The sequence below is a fragment of the Geotrypetes seraphini genome, chromosome 11 (genome assembly GCF_902459505.1).
Source record: "Geotrypetes seraphini chromosome 11, aGeoSer1.1, whole genome shotgun sequence".
Lineage (NCBI taxonomy): Eukaryota > Metazoa > Chordata > Amphibia > Gymnophiona > Dermophiidae > Geotrypetes > Geotrypetes seraphini.
Genome location: NC_047094.1, coordinates 51,671,028 through 51,691,912, shown reverse-complemented (window position 1 = coordinate 51,691,912; position 20,885 = coordinate 51,671,028). Strand labels below are relative to the sequence as shown.

Genomic DNA, 20,885 nt, shown 5'->3' with positions numbered 1-20,885 from the left:
TAGGATACTCTATTTTTGAGTAAATAAATTAACAACTGGAGTTGGTTAACCCTGCCAGAAATTGAGAACACAGGAGGTCTTTGGGGGTGTTGTTTTCCATGGACAAATTCTAAAGTTCCCCTGATGTGGAGGAAAGATAGAAAAAAAGTAAGCAAACACTGACCACTAAACTTAGGGCAATTCAGCAGACAGGAGAAAAATTGTGGAGGAGTACAAATCCGGGGGGGGGGGGGGCGGGGGGCGACGAATTCTCTGATCCCTGCAGGCTGCATGTGCTGGGGGTGGGGTAAAACGAAGCATCCTGAGGGGTGAGGAGGCGGAGGAGGAGAAAAGAGCACAGAAGCGATCGAGGAGGTTTTAATGCGTGTGGCTGTTTCTGTGATGAATCAAGTAGTCTTGGAGCTGTTCTGATTAAAGTTTGACCAGATCCGTTTCCAGGAGGAGTGGGGAAAAAAATCTCCACTCTTTTTTGCAAGATTTCTAAACATTTCCTTGTGACGGGTTCAAAGATTTTCCGTCCATCAGGCATTTAATTGTACGATCAAGACGAATAAGAAAGAAGCCTGGAGGGTTGAGGCGGCTTCCCCAGGAACAGTGCTGCTGCTTGACTTTCCCTCGCAGGCGCTGGAGGACAAAAGCACCCTGGGACGATTTTCTGATGCGAATTCCCACGGTAACTATATGAAAGTAAGTTTATGCTTTTAAAATCTTGTTGGGGGGGGGGGGTTATTTTCGGTTTTGTCTGGCGGGTAGTAATGTTTGAGCCTGAAACCTCTGAGCTTTTGTGCCGGTATGTTTTTAATTTACTGGTTACAGGCACTCCGAGTTTATTGAAAACTACACGGGAAAAGAAACTTAAGGAAGACAGATTTTTATGTTTCTTTGTTTAACTCCGTCTCGGAATGCCACTGCGACTTAGGGTCCTCGGCATGACGCACCAGTTACTTTCCGACTCTAAACTCAATTAAGGGGCTTTGTCCTGTTAGGAAAAAGAAAACTGAAAAGGGGCATGAGGATGCTGCTCCCAAATCAAATACGAGTGGGGGATTTTCGGAACAATAAGCGTTGAGCTCCGCTCTTGAATCCTGTCCTTGTTTCCTTTGTAGGCTCGGGTGCCCCACTGCGCAGTTAGGAGCGGGATCCGCGGGTTGTGACGTCGCGCGCAAAGCGCGTTTGCGGCGGGGGAGGGGGTGGATTTCTCCTTAACACTGCACGAGTTAGTCGACAGGGACCACCCTTCCCCCCCTCGTTTTCATTACGCGCCACATTAATAGCCATCCAAACTGTGCCACGAGAGAGGCCTTGAAGTATTCGAGGTGATGGCAAGATAAACGTTGCTGTTTTTGTTTTGCTGGGTTTCAAAGACGTGACTCTCTCCGCGTCTGTGTATCCCCAGGTTGAGGGGAGGAGTTGGAACGCGTCGTGCGCTTTAAGAAGTGTTCAGCTCACGTTCTCTGGAAGAGAGAGGGATGGCGGGACCTTGCTCTAAAGCAGTGGTTCCCAACCCTGTCCTGGAGGACCACTAGGCCAGTCGGGTTTTCAGGATAGCCCTAATGAATATGTGTGGAGCAGATTTGCATGCCTGACACCTCCATTATATGCAGATCTCTCTCATGCATATTCATTAGGGCTATGCTCAAAACCTGACTGGCCTGGTGGTCCTCCAGGACAGGGTTGGGAACCACTGCTCTAAAGTAGGGGTGTCGAAGTCCCTCCTCGAGGGCCGCAATCCAGTTGGGTTTTCAGGATTTCCCCAATGAATATGCATGAGATCTAGTAGCATACATTGAAAGCAGTGCATGCAAATAGATCTCATGCATATTCATTGTGGAAATCCTGAAAACCCGATTGGATTGCGGCTCTCGAGGAGGGGCTTTGACACTCCTGCTCTAAAACCATCCCTCTAGTATAGGCTTTTATTCTTTTAACTTGAATTTTCTCTTGCTATCTACTTGCTGTGAATTGCACTGACAAAGAAAGTGAGCGGCCGAGCAGACCAGTTTCTATAAATAATTTGCTACCTTTTGTGCCTGTTGGCCACTGTTTTCAGTCATTTTTCAGAAACGGGAAATTTGATGAAATTGTGCAGCCAACAAACAGTAACCCCTAGAGATTAATGTAAATAAACTAGGGGGTCCTTTTACAAGTTTACAAGTTTACAAGTTTAACTTTATTTGATGAATCGCTTATCATGATATCTAAGCGATGTACAGTTTACTGAAGCTGCTGCAAAAGTAGTCTTATCATACCACTTACATGCGCCTTTCCCATGCGCTAAGGTCAGAATTGACGTCGGGGAGCAGAATGCTGGTCGTTCCGACGCTTATGCAGGGAGAGCTTGGGTAGGCGGTAGGGGACGTCAGGGAGAGGAAGGCTGATCGGCCTGGTAGATCAGGATGGCAACACGAGTCTATCATGGAGCCCGGGATGGGCTCCGCAATCGATTCGCGTTGCCTTCCCGATCTACCGGTCGATCGCGATCAATGTATTGGGCACCCCTGGTATAGATGGCAGCCTGGCTCAATCTTCTTCTCTCCATTGGGGCCTTGACTCCCTCCTAGGGTTTTAGAGGATGATGAGAGAATGAATAGTCTTGACACTGTCTTGTTCAGAATGGCTGACCCCCTAGTGACTGTTTCTAATCTAATCTTCGGTTTATATACCGGGTCATCTCCCAGTGGAGTTCGACTCGGTTCACATATATTAAGACTAGAGTACATAGTAAAAAAGCGTAGGAAAAGTATTGTCATTTTGTTGGGACTGTATTTAAACTATTTAAAAATTGTGAGAACAATAAAGTTTTCAGGGATTTAATAAATAATTACAGCTGACCTAAAAACCTAATGGAGTCAGGAAGTTCATTCCAGATCTCTACAAACTTGAAAACAAAAGATTGACTGAGCTTCCCAGCAGATTTAATTCCCTTAAAAGAAGGGAAGGATAGCTTATATCTTTGTGTGTTTCTCAAATGGCAAAGTCTGAGGGTATTCCAACATAAAGGGACAAAAGGATCAAATATTCCGTAAAGAAGCTTGAAGATCATGCATGTGCATTTAAACTGGATCCTAAAGCAAACTGTGAGCTAGTGAAGCTTTCTCAACAAAGGGGAAACATGGTCATACTTTCGTTTCCCAAAGATAAGCTTGGCTGCAGTATTCTATATTAACTGAAGTTGTTTTAGACTGCCCTGCTTAATACCCAGATAAACTGAGTTACAATAATCTAACTGTGCAAGCACAGTAGATTGTATCAACACTGAAAAATGTTCTTGATGTAATAGTGAGCTGACCTTCCTCAACATGCGCAGACTAAAAAAACACTTTTTTGTCAAGGAATTTATCTGTTCGTGGAAAGTAAGTGATGAGTCCAAGATGACACCCAGGATTTTAGATGAAAAGTCTATATGTAGTGAAATTCCTGTTTTCAATATGACGGAGGAAGGGAGGTTTTCTAATCTTGGCCCATCCCAAAGCAATACTGTTTCATAGTACTACCGCTAAGGATCACATTTCCAAATAAGGGTGTGTTCCCTTATTTGGAAGTTTGTCTGTTAGCGCTTAGAGAATGACATGGTGAGTGCCAAAATGGGGATGAAAAAAACCTGGTCGCCATGGGGACGAGGCCATTCACCGCCCTGTGGAGCGGTGAATGGCCTTGTCCCCACAGTTAATTGTGGGAATGCGTGCAAAATACTTAAATTCGATTGTGCGGTCCAGCAGCCCCCTCCCTCCTTCCTCCCAGTCGCCATGGTCTGGGCATCTCCCTCCCTATCCCTTACCTTCACTGGCGATTTTTATTTTTCACTTAACAAGCAGCCAGAGCCTTTTCTGAAGTTGCGTGCGGCTGGCTGCCTGAAACTTCTCCTTTGACGCAACTTCCTGTTTCCGGTTGCGTCAGAGGAGAAGTTTCAGGTAGCCAGCCGCACGCAACTTCAGAAAAGGCTCCGGCTGCTTGTTAAGAGAAAAATAAAAATCGCCAGCAAAGGTAAGGGCAAGGGAGGGAGGGAGATGCTCAGACCGCAGCGAGCAGGAGGGAGGGGGATGCTGGTGTGTAAGAGCAAATTTGTGCTGCCTCTACTCTCAATTTCTTCTTGGCTACCTTGGAAGAGGTAAATGTGGGAGGTGGTGAGGAGATAAATGGGGAATGGTGGTCCCCTGTGACTGCCTTGGGGAACGAGGACTGAATTCCCCTCCCCCAAATAGGGGACCTATGTTAAATTTAGGAAACTAAGCACTTAAAAATGTCTTTTTTTCCCCTGGTCTGCTAATACTGATAACAGGATTGCAAATTAGACATTTTTGGACAAAAATGCATTTTGAGATATTGATTGTAGTTGATAGGGCTATTGCGACTTAAAATATAGCTGACCCCATGAAACGCTTCTGCAGAAGGAATAAGGTGCACTAGTTTTTAGCAAGACGTAGCTCCTTCATATGTCTGCAATGTGTATATACAGTATATGTAACCCGAGGCCATTGACTTTAGACAACTTTATCAGATTAGCTCTAAAATGTTTCTTTCATACCTTACACCAGTAGGGCTGCTTTTAAGTTGTAGGATTCCCTTTTAAATTTGTCTTGTTGGATCACAGCAGCCAGAATTGCAAAATTTTACCAGTAAACACTGGCACTTTTATCTATTAGGTACTTTTATTTGTAATGCTTTGATATATGAGGTTAAAGTATTAATCCTGGAAATTTTTACAACCACTGAGTCCCACTGGGGTCATTTTGACCCCACATGCTAAATCCATGCTTTATTAGCAGTTTATTAGAGGCTTGTGTGGATGGGATCAGATGGTTTGCGGGGATGGGGACCAAGCTCGCGGGGACAAGCTCACGGGGACGGGGCGGAGATGGGACAAACTTTTTCCCTGTGTCTTTCTCTGTTAGCAGTAATGAAATAATAATAATAACTTTATTCTTCTATACCACCATCACCAGTAGTTCTAGGCGATTTGCATCAAGAGAAGCTGTAGATCAGCGAGAGTACAATCACATAGAATATATTAGTTACAGTCTCAAAAACTCCTACGTTAGGTAATAAATTTATCAAACAAAGTAGTCTTAACTGATTTTTGAAAAGAACAATAAGACACAGCATGATGGATACATTCACCTAACCAAGATTGCAGTTTGCCTGCTTGAAATGCCAGTGTCCTGTCTAGAAAGGTCTTATATCGGCAAGCTTTTACCTTAGGATAGGTAAATAATTGAAATCTTCAGTTTCCCCTCAAAGGCCTATATAATTCAAAGTGAGGGAAAAGATAGATTGGAGACAATCCCGAGATCAATTTAAAACAAATATAGGCAAACTTGAATAATACTCTTGCTTCTAAAGGTAACCAGTGCAATAGATGATAATATAGGCTGACATGACCGTTTTTTTTTTTAAACCAAAGATCAATCGGATAGCTGTGTTTTGGATTATCCTCAGTCAGCCAGCATTATTTTTATACAGGCAGTCGATGAGGTAGAATAAGTAGGGATCATTCCTGCTCCTGTTACCTCCTAAATCTTTAGGGATGAATTAGGGTCCCTAGGGGAGGTAGGAGAGCAGACTAGACTTGCCCAACCCTCAACAATGTAATGGACAGAGAATCAGACAATGTCTATTTTCATTTTATTCCGGTGAGAGAGGAGAGAAGTCAACTGGGGAAAAAGTCCAGGGGAGTCTTCAATTTTCTCTTTCCGCTGCCATGTGATGGGGCATTTTTTTCTAACACATTGCCATCTGTTCAGAATATACATAGTTGCTGGCTGTGGCAATGCATGATAATTTGATGCAGTTTATCTAAGAATATAAGGCCCTCTTTTACTAAGCCACGGTAGAAGTTTCTACCACAGCCTGGGGTACTAAGGGGCAAATTCTCTAAACCGTGTCCCAATTGTTGGCGGCCTACTGCTGCCTAACCAGCCAATCGGGAGTTTAAAAAAAAACAACTATCCTGAGGCAGGCTGCCTATATTGTAAGTGCCTCCTAGAGCCTAGGGAGGCGCATAGACCTGCCTAAGCTTTCCTAAGGCATGGCTTCACCCAGAAGTGGGTCTAAGCGACTCCCTAGGCCCGCAGTAGGCGCCTCCTGCCAGACAGTTCCCCACCACGGGAATGGTCCTAAGGGATCTGGCCAATCAGAATCTTAGGCTATTCCCTGTGCCAATGAGCCTAAGGCCCCTCCCTGGTGCCTCCCACGATGTACCGGGAAGGGGCAGGCCTGCCTTTCAAGTGAAGGCAGGCCAGTCGGCTGGAGGCAGGAAGGATCCCTTCTACTGGTGATGTTTGGGGGGTGTTTCTGGCAGGAGGAATTTGGCATTCCTCCTGCCGGCGATGTTCAAGGTAGGTTCCGGGGATCTGGCAGGAGGGACTGGGCATCCCTCCTGCCGGCAGTGTTTGGGAGAGGTGTCTGACAGGAGAGATTGAGCACCTATGAGATGGAACCTGATTAGAGAATCATGGTGTTAGGCGGGCTTAGGCGTTTGTCTTGAAGACAAATGCAATGCTATATAGGATGCCTGTGTACGATTCTCAAAAGCCGCTTAGGCGGCTTCTGAAACTGGGTGTCCTATACAGAATCCGGGCCTAAGTGCTCCAACGCTGCTCCGACATTCGTAGGAATTCTATGAGCGTCAGAACATTTATAGCATCTCGGGCTGCAGTAGAAACCTCTACTGCAGCTTTGTAAAATGGGGGTGGATAAATGAGCCAAGAGGTCATTTGTATCTTTTGCAAAAACAGGTATTAACCCACAAATACAAGTTTAATATGTATGTTCATAATGTGAGCCTCCTAGAACTAGAAATCGGCGTTAACATTGGCCACCCTCCAATCTTCAGGTATTACAGATGATTTTAGGATACAGATCACTTATAGCAGATCAGAAATTTCTAGTTTTGAGTTCTTTCAGTACCCTGGGTTATATACCAACCGGTCTAGGTGATTTATCGCTCTTTAACTTGTCATTTCTTCTGTATCATTACCCTTGAAAAACATTTCCGGTTCAAGTAGATTTTTTTACATCTTCTTCCATAAAGACTGAAGCAAAGCCTTCATTCAGTCATTTCGCTATGGCTTTATCCTCCCTGAGCGCATCTTTTTGCTCCTTGATCATCCAGTGGTCCCACCTACAAAAATTATTGCTATGAGTTTTGCCTCTTTGGTAATTTCTCTTCATATTCTTTTTTTTAGCTTTCTTTATCAATGCTTTGCATATAACTTGCAAATGCTTATGTCTCTTCTTATTTTCTTCATTTGGATCCTTTTTCCATTCTTTCACCTCACCTTTTAACCACGTTGGCTCTTGTTTCCTCTTCTTTCCACCTTTAATATGTAGAATACATCTGATCTGAGCTTCACTGTGGTATTTTTAAATTCCTTCTATGCCTGGTTTACAGTCCTAACCTTTGCAACTGCTCCTTTTAAGCTTTTTTAAACAATTTTCCTTATTTTATCATAGTTGCCCTTTCAAAAATTAAATGCCGCTACAGTAGATTTCTTTTGCGATGTCACTCCAAATATCAGCAAAGATTATGATCACTATTTCCCAGCGGACCCAACACAGTTACCTCCTGTATTATGTCTTGCATTCCACTAAGGACCAAATTTAACAGAGTTCCCCCTCTTGTCGGTCCCTGGACCAGTTGCTCCAAAAAGCATTCATTTATGATTTCTGGGAATTTTACCTCCCTAGCATACTCCCTGATGTCAAATTTATTCAGTAAGTGTTGGGGTAATAATTGAAATTACCCATTATTATACTGTTGCCCAATTTTCCAGCTCTCCTAATCTTTGAAAACATTTCTTTATCTATCTGCTCATTCCTTCTGTATATTCCTTCCTGCTCAATCCTGTCTGTATATTCCTTGCTTTCACAAATGGAATTTCTCTCCATATGGATTTCACGCTGCTAACTATGTCATGCAGCATGTTCATTTTGTTTGATACAATTCCCTCTTTAACATATAGCACAACCCCTCCCCCACACCTCCAATTTGATCACTTTCATTGCAATATAATTTATACCCACGTAACACAGTATCCCATTGATTGTCCTCCTTCCATCAGGTCTCTGAGATGCCTATTATATCTACCTACTCATTCAGTGCTATATACTCTATCCTATTTTATTTTTTAGGCTTCTAGCGTTTGTATATAGATACTTCAAATTGTGTTTTTTTCCTTGTATCTATAGGTTGCTGAGAAGTTGACAGGGGTAATTTGAGTCCTTTACTCTGCCTTTTTCTTAAACACTCCTTTTATTCTTTCACCATTATTGAAACCTCTATTGGGACTCCTTATATATCCTGTTTCAGTAGAATCCTTCAAGAATACCTCACAGCAAACCATCCACTCCTGGGCAACTGTCAGCTTCCCCCCTCCTCTTCTTAGTTTAAAAGCTGCTGTGTCTCCTTTTTAAACATTAGTGCCAGCAGCCTGGTTACATCCCGGTTAAGGTGGAGTCCATCCTTTCGGAATAGGCTTCCCCTTTCCCAGAAAGTTGCCCGGTTCCTAACAAATCTAAATCTCTCATTCCTGCATCATTGTGTCAACCACACATTGAAACTTTGGAGCTCTGCCTGGCTCTTGGGACCTGCATGTGGAATGGGAAGCATTTCTGAAAATGCTACTCTGGAGGATCTGGATTTCAGCTTTCTACCTAAGAGTCTAAGTTTGGCTTCTAGATCCTCCCTCCCACATTTTTCTATGTCATTGGTACCTACGTGTACCAAGACAGCCGGCTCCTCCCCATCACTATCTAAAATCCTGTCTTAAGTGATACATGAGGTCAGCCATCTTCGCACAAGGTAGGCAAATGATCAGGTGGTCCTCATGCCCACCAGCCATCCAGCTATCTACCTGCCTAATGATTAAATCACCAACTATAATTGCTGTCCTAACCCTTCTCTCCTGGGCAGAAGCCCATGGAGTCAGTTCCTCAGTGCAAGAGGATATTGCATCCCCTGGTGGGCAGGTCCTGGTTACAGGATTATTTCATTCTTCACTAGAGAGATGCTTCTCTACAACGTCCTTGTAGGTCCACTCTGTGTACCTCTCTGCCTCCTTCAGCTCTTCCAAGTCTGCTACTCTATCCCTCTATGCCTCTCATAAGGAGATGTGCATCTAATTTGCCTTTGAATCCCAGCACAGTGGATTCCTTAATAACCTGGAATGCTCTCCCAAAGGAGGTTATTAAGGAATCCACTGTGCTGGGATTCAAAGGCAAATTAGATGCACATCTCCTTATGAGAGGCATAGAGGGATATGGGTGACTAAAACTACATCAGGTGTATACCTGACTGGGCCTCTGCGTGTGCGGATCGCCGGACTCGATGGACCATGGGTCTGATCCGGAGATGGCAGTTCTTATGTTCTTATGTACTCTAGCCTCAAGGGAACAGATTTGTTCTCTGAGAGCTAGGAGCTCTATGCAGCAAGCACACACATATAATTTCTCGCCAAGTAAGAGATAATCATGCATGTGACAGTGCAAAAAACTAGATAGCACCCCTCTTGCTGCTGGATTAGTCTGCATCTTATTACTGAGCTGATTAATTAAACCCTATTAAGGGACTAGGAATAGTATACTAGTATAGAGAGGCTTAGGGTTATATTGTATGCTTTATTTAATGTTTGCTTTTTAGCAAGTAAAGAAATGCAGTAACAATATTTAATAAACGGTTCTCCTGTTGACCTAATTAGAATAATTGATTATAAGTAAAGAAATGAGCTAGGGATGGGCAGGAATGAAAAATAAGTAAGACCCTGCTATGCCTACTAGAGTCTCTCTCTAGCATAGTGTCCGTCAAACTTTTTTAGCTCTGGCACACTAAACGGAGCAAATGTTTTTTGCGGCGCATTCTAACTGAAAAGATAAAATTGCAAAACCAACAAAAAATTAAATTAAAGTTATTCATTTGAAGTTCTTTAAGCTATGTATGGGTAATTGCAGCAACAGTGAAACTAAAGTAGATAGAATAGAATTGTTAATACAATGGATGTATTTGTTTTGAATGCAAATTATCTCAAAAATATGACTTGATAATCAGCATTTCATAATTTATCATCTGCATACATTCTCTCTCTTTTTTTTTTTCCAATTAATTTTTGTTGGAGCTGAAAATCTGCCAATCCTAAGTTTGCCTTGATTGCTTTGTTGCTCGTTAGGATAACTACTGCATAAAAAATAAAATTACTTGCTGTTAGTTTTCAAGGACCAATCACATCACAGAATGATACTTGTCTGGGCAATTGTATCCTTATGCGCACAGACGCATTGACAGACTCTTGCATACTTGAAGTACATGTTATCTATTCTAGTGTATACTTATGAAGGGAATTTTTTTAAAATAAAGTAAAATTGTGGAATCTTTCATGGCACACACGAAATCTCTTTGGGGCATGCCACTGTGCCGTGGCAAGCAGTTTGAGAGACACTGCTCTAGCAGAAAGTTCAAATTTAAAAACTAGTAAAATACAGAAGGCTAAGTAAGGTTAAGATCTAAACTGTCTATATAAAGGAACTTACAATTTAGCTTTAATCCCCCATATTATCAAAGCTCAGAGCAAAATAATGTACTGTGTACTTACCCAGAGAAATGTCCTCTCCTCTCCTCTTTCTCAGAAAGAGAAATGTCTTCTCCTCTTCTTTCTTCTCAGAAAGAATGTTACCTTGCAGAGAATGGCACGGGGACAAATTTTCCCCATCCCCATGGGAACTCATTTTTCCATCCTGGCAAGTTCTTTTCCTGTCCCTGCCCCATTCTTGCAAGCTCCATCCTCATCTGCACAAGCCCAAACACTTTAAAATCATAAGTGTTTGAGGCTTGTGCAGTAAAGACGGAGCTTACAGGAATAGGACAGGGACAGCGACAAAAAGTGCAGGGACGGGACAGGGAAATTGAGTTACTGCGGGTATGGGGACAAATTTGTCTCCATGTCATTCTCTATTACCTTGGACTTTTCCTCTCTATACTTTGTTTGTGGAGGTGTTTAACTGAATTAATAGCAATATTTTATGAAGATGTTGAGAATGTTTTATGTTGCATGTATGCATGTTTTAATACTATGATTGTATTTTGTGAGCTGCTTAGGTTTAAGCAGGTAAGACATTTTTTAAATAAATAAAATATATAGGTTTGATTTTTAGGGGACTGCTACAAACAGACCTCTTGAAGCTAACACAGTAATTAGATTACCCTGGTGACCTTTACAGCTACACTACCTTCCTCACAGAATCTTAAACCAAATTCAGGTCAGAAACTTTGCTTTATGCTCCTTATGGCAAAGACAGAAACTAACTTTTTGTTTGGGGTTTTAAACAGAAAGTTTGAGCTCTGTTCCTATCTTTAATGCTTTAGATTGTTACAGTTGAGGTTCTACCTCTGTTAAAACACTTCCTGTTTAAAACTATGGAAAAAGGGTTGTATACTAGTTCTATAGTTTCCTTTCTTTTTTAACACCCCCCACCCCCACATTTTCAAAACCGTAGCTTGATTTTTAACGTCGGCCACGGCGGTATCAGATATGATGCTTATAGAATTCCTATGAGCGTCAGAGCTGTTACCGCCATGACTGGTGGTAAAAACTATGCTACGGTTTTGTAAAAGGGGAGGTTAATGAAGACTAAGCCAGACCCACTATGCCTGCCAGAGACTATCTCTAGCAGAAAGTTCAAGTTTGAAAACTGTAGAACTATGAAAAGGATTTTATACAATGGAAACTAGCTAAGTAAAGTTTGCTCTTTTAAGAGATAAACTGTCTATATAAAGGAGTCTACAATTTAGCTTCTATCCCTTAAATTATCAAAGCTCAGAGCAAAATAATGTATACGTATCCAGAGAAATATCCTCTTTTCCTCTTCTCTCAGAAAGAATCAAACCAGATTGAAATTGAAGGATGTTTTAGTGATTTTTAAACAGTTGTACAGAATATTGTCCGTTCTGTACTTTAATAAAAAGATTTAAATATAAAACCATAAGAGGCTCATAATCAAAACAAAAAAAACCATCTAAAAAGTGGCCTAAATCGGTACTTGGATGATCAAAAAGCCAGATCGTCCAAGTACCGATTATCAAAGCTGGTTTTAGACATATCTAAAACCAGCTTAGGCCTTACCCCTGCCTCTAAAAGCATAGAGCGAAAAGAGGAGGGGAAAGGGCGGGAGGTGGGCTGACCTAGACATAGTCTTATAGCAGGTATAACCAAAAGTTTGAACAGGTTGCCTTGTCAAAACAGGTATAAGTGCTGAAAAAAGGGGCCGCTGAGCTGATCGCAGGCATTTGGGACTTAGGCTGTTTTTTGGTGGTAATGTGTTGTAAGTGTAGATGTAGTGGTGGTCTGGGCAACCTGAATTACAATAATAAGAGCTCCCGCAGAATAAATCTGTTCGCCTTTCCCTCATTGAAATCGTGTCATCTTAAAAGATTCTTCGAAAGAACCTTCTCTTTTCAAGCGGCCAAACTAAATTCATGGCTCGCCCAAATTTTACTTGATGCTTCTTCACATCTCAACTTTAGAAAACAGATCAAAACTCTACTTTTCAACAAACCAAATCCTTAACGCACTTCTCCTCTTCCTTAACGTATTCCACCTCTTCCCTTCCCACTCTTTCAAGATTGTTAATCCCTCTATTTAACTTATATGCATTGGCTTCCTTCTCTTAAATTCAATGTATTCTCTTACTGTATGCACTGTATATAGTCCTTCCCTCTCTTAATTATAAACCTATAACTAGTTTGACTTTACGATTGCTTTATGTTCTTCAATTTCAACTGCATTGTGTGTATTTCATCTAACTGTTGTGAACCGCCTAGAACTCCCTGGGTATGGTGGTATACAAAAATAAAATAATTATTATTAAACAGCTGAATGTAGAGATAGGCCATTCTTTTTAAAAAAAACCCTCATTTTGGATGTTTTTTTTTATTTTTAGAATGGACATTTTCTCTGCTTCTACTTTCAGCGTTTAGGGCCTAGGCCAAAAGGGGACTTAGACATTTTTTTAAATTATGCCTCTCCACATGTTCAAGGCTTGTGCAAATGAAGACAGAATCTGCAGTGATGGAAACAGAGCTTGTGGGGATGGGACGGGAATGGAGACAAGAGTCCTTGCATCATTTACTATGTTACTATGTGTCATTCTCTAGTTTACCACACCATAGTAAAAGGGCCCCCAAGGATGGTTTGTTGTACAATGTTCTTTGATTAGCCATTTGTTTATAACAGTAAGTTATCCACACTCTTTATTTGTTCCTCATTTCACTCCACCAGCTATGTGTAACAAAAAGACTTAAGATACAGCATGGATGATGGGGTGGGGGGTAATAGATCTTCTTAGTAATCACTAAAAGGATGTAGACGATGATAAAGTGAGGCAAATTGGAAACAATCACAGCAACAATACACCTCACTTGTTGGGGGTTCAATCACAGGAAAGCAAGAGGACCTTCAAAGCCATTTATATTAATACATGTAGGGCTCCTTTTACTAAGCTGCGATAGCGTTTTTAGCGCACGCAGGATTTTAGCGTGTGCTAAACTTGCACTATGCAGCTAGAACTAATGCCAGCTCAATGCTGGCGTTAAGGACTAGCGCGCAGGGCAATTCAGCATGTGCTAACCGTGCGCTAAAACTGCTATCACAGCTTAGTAAAAGGAGCCCATAGTAAGTGCAGATCTTCATCTTTGGTTCCTGTGATTGCCTCCTTTTAAATGTAGCTTGTTTGTCTACTGCTGTTTTTATTACTGTTTAAAAGAATATAAAAACCAAGACAACAGCATGTATTTCATTTTTACTTATCCTTTTAATGCAGTGTCTCTAGCATGCCCTGACGGGGACCCATTTAGCCCCAAATGAGTAAGGACGCTGAAAAAGAGCTCCTTTATGATCCCTTGAAAAAGCCCTTTTGGGCGAAATGAGTCCCATTGGGGCATACTAGAGACACTGCATTACAAGGATAAGTAAAAATGAAATACATGCTGTTGTCTTGGTTTTTATATTCTTTTGAATAGTAATAAAAACAGCAGTAGACAAACAAGCTACATTTAAAAGGAGGCAATCAGAGAAACCAAAGCTGAAGATCTACATTTACTATGTGTATTAATATAAATAGTTTTGGAGGTCCTCTTGCTATCCTGTGATTGAACCCCAACAAGTGAGGTGCATTGTTGCTGTGGTAATAGATCTTCACCTACTCTACATCCAAGCTCCTAATAGGGATTCGAAAGACTGCAGGGAGGGAGAGGGGGAAATTGATGTTGGAATGTCAATGCCTATTTTTCTTTTTTCTTTTTCAGGCCATTTCTGCAGCTATCCTCTGACTAGACTAAGACTACTTTGATGGATTATTAGATTTTTTTTCTTTTTTCTTAGCCCATGAGATTCTCAGGGAACTGTATTTATTCCACCTCTCTTGTTTTTGGATTACTGATAGATATATTGTACCCTTATTCTCTTTGAGCAACAATTGGTATTGTTTCTACCAGACTGCTTGGAAGAGCTTTCACCTGTTGTGAGTTTTCATTGGTTTTTTAAAATATTTTTATTAGAACTGAAATGTTTAAGTAGGATACCAAAGAGATAATGGTCTTCACAATGGAAGACATCAAGCTATTGACTATAAAATTGCTTCTGTGGTCTTTGCTGTCGGAGGCAGCTTCTCAGAACTTGATCAAGAACTCCAAGGAATATAAGATGGAATACCAGTTGCTGATCAGTGAGGTGAATGCGGATAACCCAGGATTGGATACCTCAGAGTTTGTGGAACTTTATCACACTAGTGGTCAAAATGTTACCTTGGATGGCTACTCTTTGGTCTTTTATAATGGCAAAGTCAATACAGCCTACAAAGTGCTAAATCTTAGTGGATACATGACTAATGAGAAAGGATTCTTTGTTATTGGGTCATCCACTCTAAATCCACTCCCTTCTATAATTTTGCCATCAAACACTATCCAAAATGGACCTGACGCCATTGCTCTATACTTTGGAAGAAGCACCTACCGTGAGAACATGAGGGTTACCAGTGATGGGCTGGTGGATGCCCTTGTCCATAAGTCAAAAGAGAGTGACAAAGCTGATGTCTTACTTAGCATGTTGACACCTGGTAGGGATGCCTTTCTAGAGGATCCATTATTTAGGACTACCGATGAGTCCATAGAAAGATGTCTTCGCCCAGACTCTCAGTGGACCTTCCAAATAGCCACACCATCTCCTGGGAGAGAGAACCATTGTGGCTCTGAGTCCCACTTTACAGTAGTGATCAGTGAGGTCAGCACTGTATCTTCTCCAGCTGCATTTGAATTTGTAGAACTTCAAGGGTCCCCCTCCACTAGTCTACAGAACTTGGTTCTAGTGCTGATAAATGGTCGGACAAAGAAGGTGTATTTCTCCATGGACATATATGGCAAGACTTCTCCTGATGGTCTGTTTTTGATTGGCCCAGCACAGTCCAAATTTCCAGGTAAGATATGTGCTCTGCTTTTGAATAAGGCTGAAAGGAGGGAGGGAGGGATGGACAGATGGAAAAGGCGTTTTTGTTAATTTGCTTTTCCTGGTCAATAAATTGAAAAAGAAGAAAAGAGACTTAGTATCTCACGAGGTTTCCAGTATATATATAGGAAACAGCGCCACTTAGTCCTGAAGAAATTCAGGCAAAATATTAAGGGCCCAATATTTAGAAAAGCTGAGCTTCTAAATTTAGGCTTATAAATTAGGCTCAGAGGTAGATTCAAGAAAGAGCACCAAATGTTTGGTGCCAGGATGATCTGCGTTAAGTGCAAATTATATAACAGCAATTCCATATAGAATTGTTATAGGATATTAGCATAAGTTCACAGTTTTGCGCCTAACTCTAAGCACAGTACTTATGCCTTGTCAAAGAGCACTATAAGTGCTCCTAACTGTTGGCAGTTAGGTTTGTAACTCCTTGCACATCTAACTCCTTGGCATGTCCATGCCCCCCTCGGATTGGCGCCCGGTGGAATTGGCATACGCAACTTCTAGAATAGTGACTAAAGGAAGTTGAGTGCACCAATACAAACCAATTATTGACTGCGAGCTCCAATTAATAGCCAATATTTGTATTACGTTTTGCACACAACTGCCATTATTCTGTAACTTGTGTGCACAAATTTGCGCACTAGGGATAAATTTGTGCACAAGAGTTTATAAAATCTTGGGGTTAAATTTGTGCCCTATTTTCAGCCTAAATTTTCAGTTGAATATCCATTTTATTTTAGAAGCTTAGATGTTATATTTAGACCTGCCATTTATTTGCCTAGATTTAGAAGCCTAATTTATGCTGAAAATCAGTGCTAAGCTCCTATTTATTTCCCCCACCTTTAATCCATCACAGTTGTCCTTGACTTTTTATACTCCTAAATTTAGGGCTCCTTTTACGAAGGTGCACTAGCGTTTTTAACGCATGCACCAGATTAGCGCGCTAGCTGAAAAACTACCGCTTGCTCAAGAGGATTCAGTAGCTGCTAGCGCGCGGGGCATTTTAGCACGCATTAAGGCCCTAACGCGTCCTCGTAAAAGGAGCCCTTAGTTTAGTGAAATTCTGGGTATGTTCAAATAATTTTTATTGAGCAAGACAGAAAAATATAAAACTCCAAACTATAGCAGATGTATACATTGCTCATCTATTACAGCAATGACATGTCATTTAGATAAACAATTGAAGGCAATACTTCAACTGTAACGTTCTACCCCCTCTTCCCTTTGCTACTATTTAGACAAGATGCCTCAAATGTTCAGTATTCTGCCGCATGCTGCTGATGACAAAGTGAACCAAAAAGGTTTCCAAGTCACTTGAAACTGCTTCCCCTTTTGTGATTGATAGTCTGATACCAAGCACTCCATGGATAACACGTTTTTCATGTTAGATCTCCAAGTCTGTAGGGAAGGAGGAATTGGAGAAATCCACATAAGTAGAATACTCTTAAGTACCATCAAGGAGGCCCATTTGATAAATTTCTTCAATCCTTTCTTGAGTGGTTTGGGCTCTGGCAGGATTCCAGAACTATACTGGAACTTGAGCTTTACTGAAGACCTCCAAATGTCAGATTTGAAGACAAAGATGTGACTCCAAAAAGCCGCTATGAGGGGTATGTCCAGAACACATGCGCATTCAGACATCCCATTGCAGTGATCTGAAGCAAAAGTGCTTTCTGGGGCGCAATGTAAAGGCAAAATATAATCTTGTATTGCATTTCCCATAGAATAATATTACAATGAAGTGATTTCAGCATTCTCAATAAAATTTTCAGGCACTGGAAATCCCAAGTCTAGCCCAATGATTCAAAATCTGAAAGTATTCAGTCACTGATGAGTGTTTTTAAGGTGCATGTGGTGAAATTGCAATAGAACCCGTGTCTGAGTGTTCAATGTATATGCCGATGATAATTTATGGGTCTCCAAGGTCAAGTAGGCTGACTCCAATGTATTGATATAATGACACAACTGAAAGTACATGAAAAGGTCGCTGGGCATATGTTGGAATTACTCTTTCAGTGCCTGAAAAGGTTTCATTCTGCCCTCATTCATTAATATTTGGAAAAGATATTTGATGCCTTTCCTCTCCCATCTCAAGAATGCTGGGCTATCACATTCTGGCAGGAAAGCCCTACTGTGATGAATGGGTAGGAATGGAGTGCAGTGATAGTCCACCAAGTGAAATTTACAGATCCATTTCCAACCCCTTCTCCCTTTGCCATTGAAGAGGTTAGGAGCGGACTAGCGTGGAGATATATGCTAAAATGTTCTTTGCCCAAAACAGATAACTCTAGAAGTATTGGAAAATTCATTAGTTTTGCAAAACCAATCATTCACATGTCTCGTTCCACAGCCATTCAGCAAATGATGCAAATTCAGGAAACCCAAAACCCCCTTCCAGACTGGTAAAGCAATATATTATATTGATAATCTAGACCTCATCCCCTGCTGTAGTAGTTTAGAGAGATATTTTTCATCCTTGAGTTTGAAGTTAAGAGGTAGCATTTGAAAAGTATAGAGCCAAAATGAAACTACTAACTTGTTATATAGGTGAATTCTGCCCTTCAAAGAGAGCGGACAAGCCTTCCTAACAGCAAGTTGTTTCAATGTGTTCAGTAATGGGGATACATTGAGGTCATACAGTGTAGTAATGCTAGGTAGTAAAGTTTCCCAGGAGCCCATTACAAGGGTATGTGCCCAACCCAGTGAGCTCTAACGGAGGAATGTGCAGGTAATGCCATGGACTTCTGCAATCATCTCTATAGCCAAACTCAGGGAGGTTTCAGGATTTGTTAAAATCAAAAGAATATCGTCATACAAAAGCCAATGTTTTTAATTTGGTGGGTCCGATTGTCAGTTCCTGCATTGATGCTTCCTTCCTAAGAGTATTTAATAGAGGCTCCAGCAGAGGGGACAGCAGACATCCCTGGCATGTCCTCTTCTCGATGTGGAAAGTTTCAATTCGTATTCTGTTAATCACAAGAGAGGCTTTGGGGGGGTCATGATATAAAGCAATAATGGCCACCCAAAACAATCCAGTAATATCTATATAATCTAAAGTATAAAACAGAAAAATACAACTTACATCGTCAAGACGCTTTAGCAGCGTCCCAACTGGTTAGCAAAGTGGAGATGTGGTGGCTCTGACTAAAAGAAGTGGCAAATAATACTTTACAAACATTCAGTACCGACTGCCTCGTATGAACCTCACCTAAATTTCCCCCACTAAGCCTGGCAGTTTTGACGACAGCCTAACCGCCAAGATTCTAACATGAAGCTTTAAATTTACATTTATAAGGGTGATTAGGCGGTAAGAGTCTGCCTTCTCTTGAGGTTTCACAGGCTTTAAAAGTAAAGTTATCAAGGCTTCATTTTCATGTTTGGGAAATTGACCCCTTTCTACTGCTGCATTGAAGTATTGTATCAAAGGCCTCCCCCCCCCCCAACTTGTAGATTTAACATTTTATAAAATTCACTGGAAAATCCATCCACTCTTGGAGCAGAGCAATGTTGTAGCTTTTTAATAGCGTTCTGTAGTTATTTGACTGCAAAGGGTGATTTCAATCTTGGACAGCAGTGCGAGGTAACTTTGGCAGACTCAATTAGTTTAAATAATCTGTGAATAAGTCTAAAGAGAATACAGCATCCACCTGATATGTTTTAGCAAAGTAATCTAGGAATTCCTGAGTGATATCTTCTATTTTAGATGCCACTGTGCCATCTTTGCGGTTGAGAGACAGTATAGGTTGGTAACCCTGCCATGTTTTAATGATGCTAGCTAATAGCCTACCAGGTGTATTACCATGAACATAAAACCTAAACTTATGGTAGTCTGGAGTTGGCAGTTGAAGAGAAGGGCACAGATAGGAGGGACTTACCAGCTGCGCAGAGCTCACCAGAGGGGGGGGGGGGGAGAGGGAGACCCATAGGGGGAGATAAGTGAAGAGAGATAGTGAGAGGCAGCTGAGTGAGTGCATTTGTAGGTCATTAAGAGGAGTTGCCAATGAAGTGACTTTAGGAGAGGGGTAACATGAGTCTAGCGGCTTCCCTGGAATACGAGCCATGCAGCCAAATTTCCTTCCCAGGGTAATATATGATTTCCATCTTAACCAGTCATTAGTCCTGCCAGCTTTTTCCCCTAAACCACATGCCCATAAAGGCGAAAGTGCACTACGCACTTTGGACTGTAAGAGAGTCTTGGCCTTCTCTCTGGAGCAGAGTAAAGCCCATAGAAAGTCCCCCCCCTCAGGTTTTTGTTTTGTTTTGTTTTTTTAAATAAATCTTTATAAATTTTTAAATATTAACTGTGACATACACAGGTATAAGAACATATAACAAGTCAAGAAAAGCACATTCAACTTACAGATATTCAAAATCAATCATTTTATCCCACCCATCCACCCATTGATTAATCACTATGGGGCTCATTATCGAAAGAGAAAAACGTCCAAAAAAGTCCTAAAAAACGGCCTAAGTCGGCACTTAGATGAACATTTCCCAAATACGTCCAAGTGCCGATAATAAAAACGTGTTTTGGACGTATTTCTTAACGACCTGGGCCTTCATAGTGCCGCTGAATGACCAAAGCTAAATGGGGCGTTTCAGGAGGAGTGTTGAGGGCGGGAGTTGGGTGGGATGTGGCCCGGCTTAGACTTAGTCATACAGCATGTAATACTGAAAGTTATACAGCCCAGGATCGATGGAACTTGGACGTTGTGACGTAGACCATGGTCTAAGTCACAAAAACCCATCTAAACTCACCAGATAAGCACTGCAAACACATAAAACAGACCCCCACACATTACCCCAGTGATCACCAACCCCCCCCATAAAAATATTAATCACACCTTTAAAATTCAGCCTCCAGACCATCATCACCTAGCCGCCTGGCATAGGAAAGCCTAGTTGTCCAGCACAGAGGTGGCTTAAGCCATCTTGGGGGTGGGTTAGGGACCCATGGAGAGGAGAACCTATGCCCATAAGCCCCTGTAATCACTGCATTGATACTTAAACATGTGCACTCCCCCCATACACCCCCAAAACCCTTTTGTACTGACATATAAGTGGCTCCTGCAGCCATAAGAGCTATTGGGGTGGTAGATAAGTGGGTCAAGGGCAGGGGTGTCCAACCTGCGGCCCGAGGGCTGCATGCAGCCCTGTGAAGTATTTTGTGTGGCCCTGGTTGAGGGCGATGCAGTATTTTTCTCTGCTGCCCCCGGGTGTTAACTGTCTTGCCGGCTCCCTCCTCTGTCTTGCTGCAGCGTTTGCGCATTTGTGCGGCCCCAGAAACATTTTTTTCAGTCAATGTGGCCCGGGGAAGCCAAAAGGTTGGACACCCCTGGTCTATGGGATTCAGAAGGTGTTTTGGAGGGCTCACCATGACCTATAAGGGAG

The 20,885-nt window shown here is 41.8% G+C and overlaps 1 protein-coding gene across 4 annotated transcripts in view; it reads left to right on the top strand.

Annotated features, from left to right (window-relative positions):
- Positions 1–324: 324 nt before the first annotated feature.
- The window catches only part of LOC117369259, an 89,584-nt gene continuing 69,023 nt past the window's right edge, over positions 325–20,885 (top strand). For 3 of the 4 annotated variants that reach the window (XM_033963555.1, XM_033963554.1, XM_033963552.1), the window contains exons 1-2: positions 325–687; positions 14,291–15,456. In XM_033963555.1, coding sequence (XP_033819446.1) covers positions 14,577–15,456 — 880 coding nt within the window. In that variant the 5' untranslated portion in view covers positions 325–687; positions 14,291–14,576. The remainder of the gene's footprint in view (positions 688–14,290; positions 15,457–20,885) is intronic. The other variant, XM_033963553.1, reaches the window with a different exon arrangement.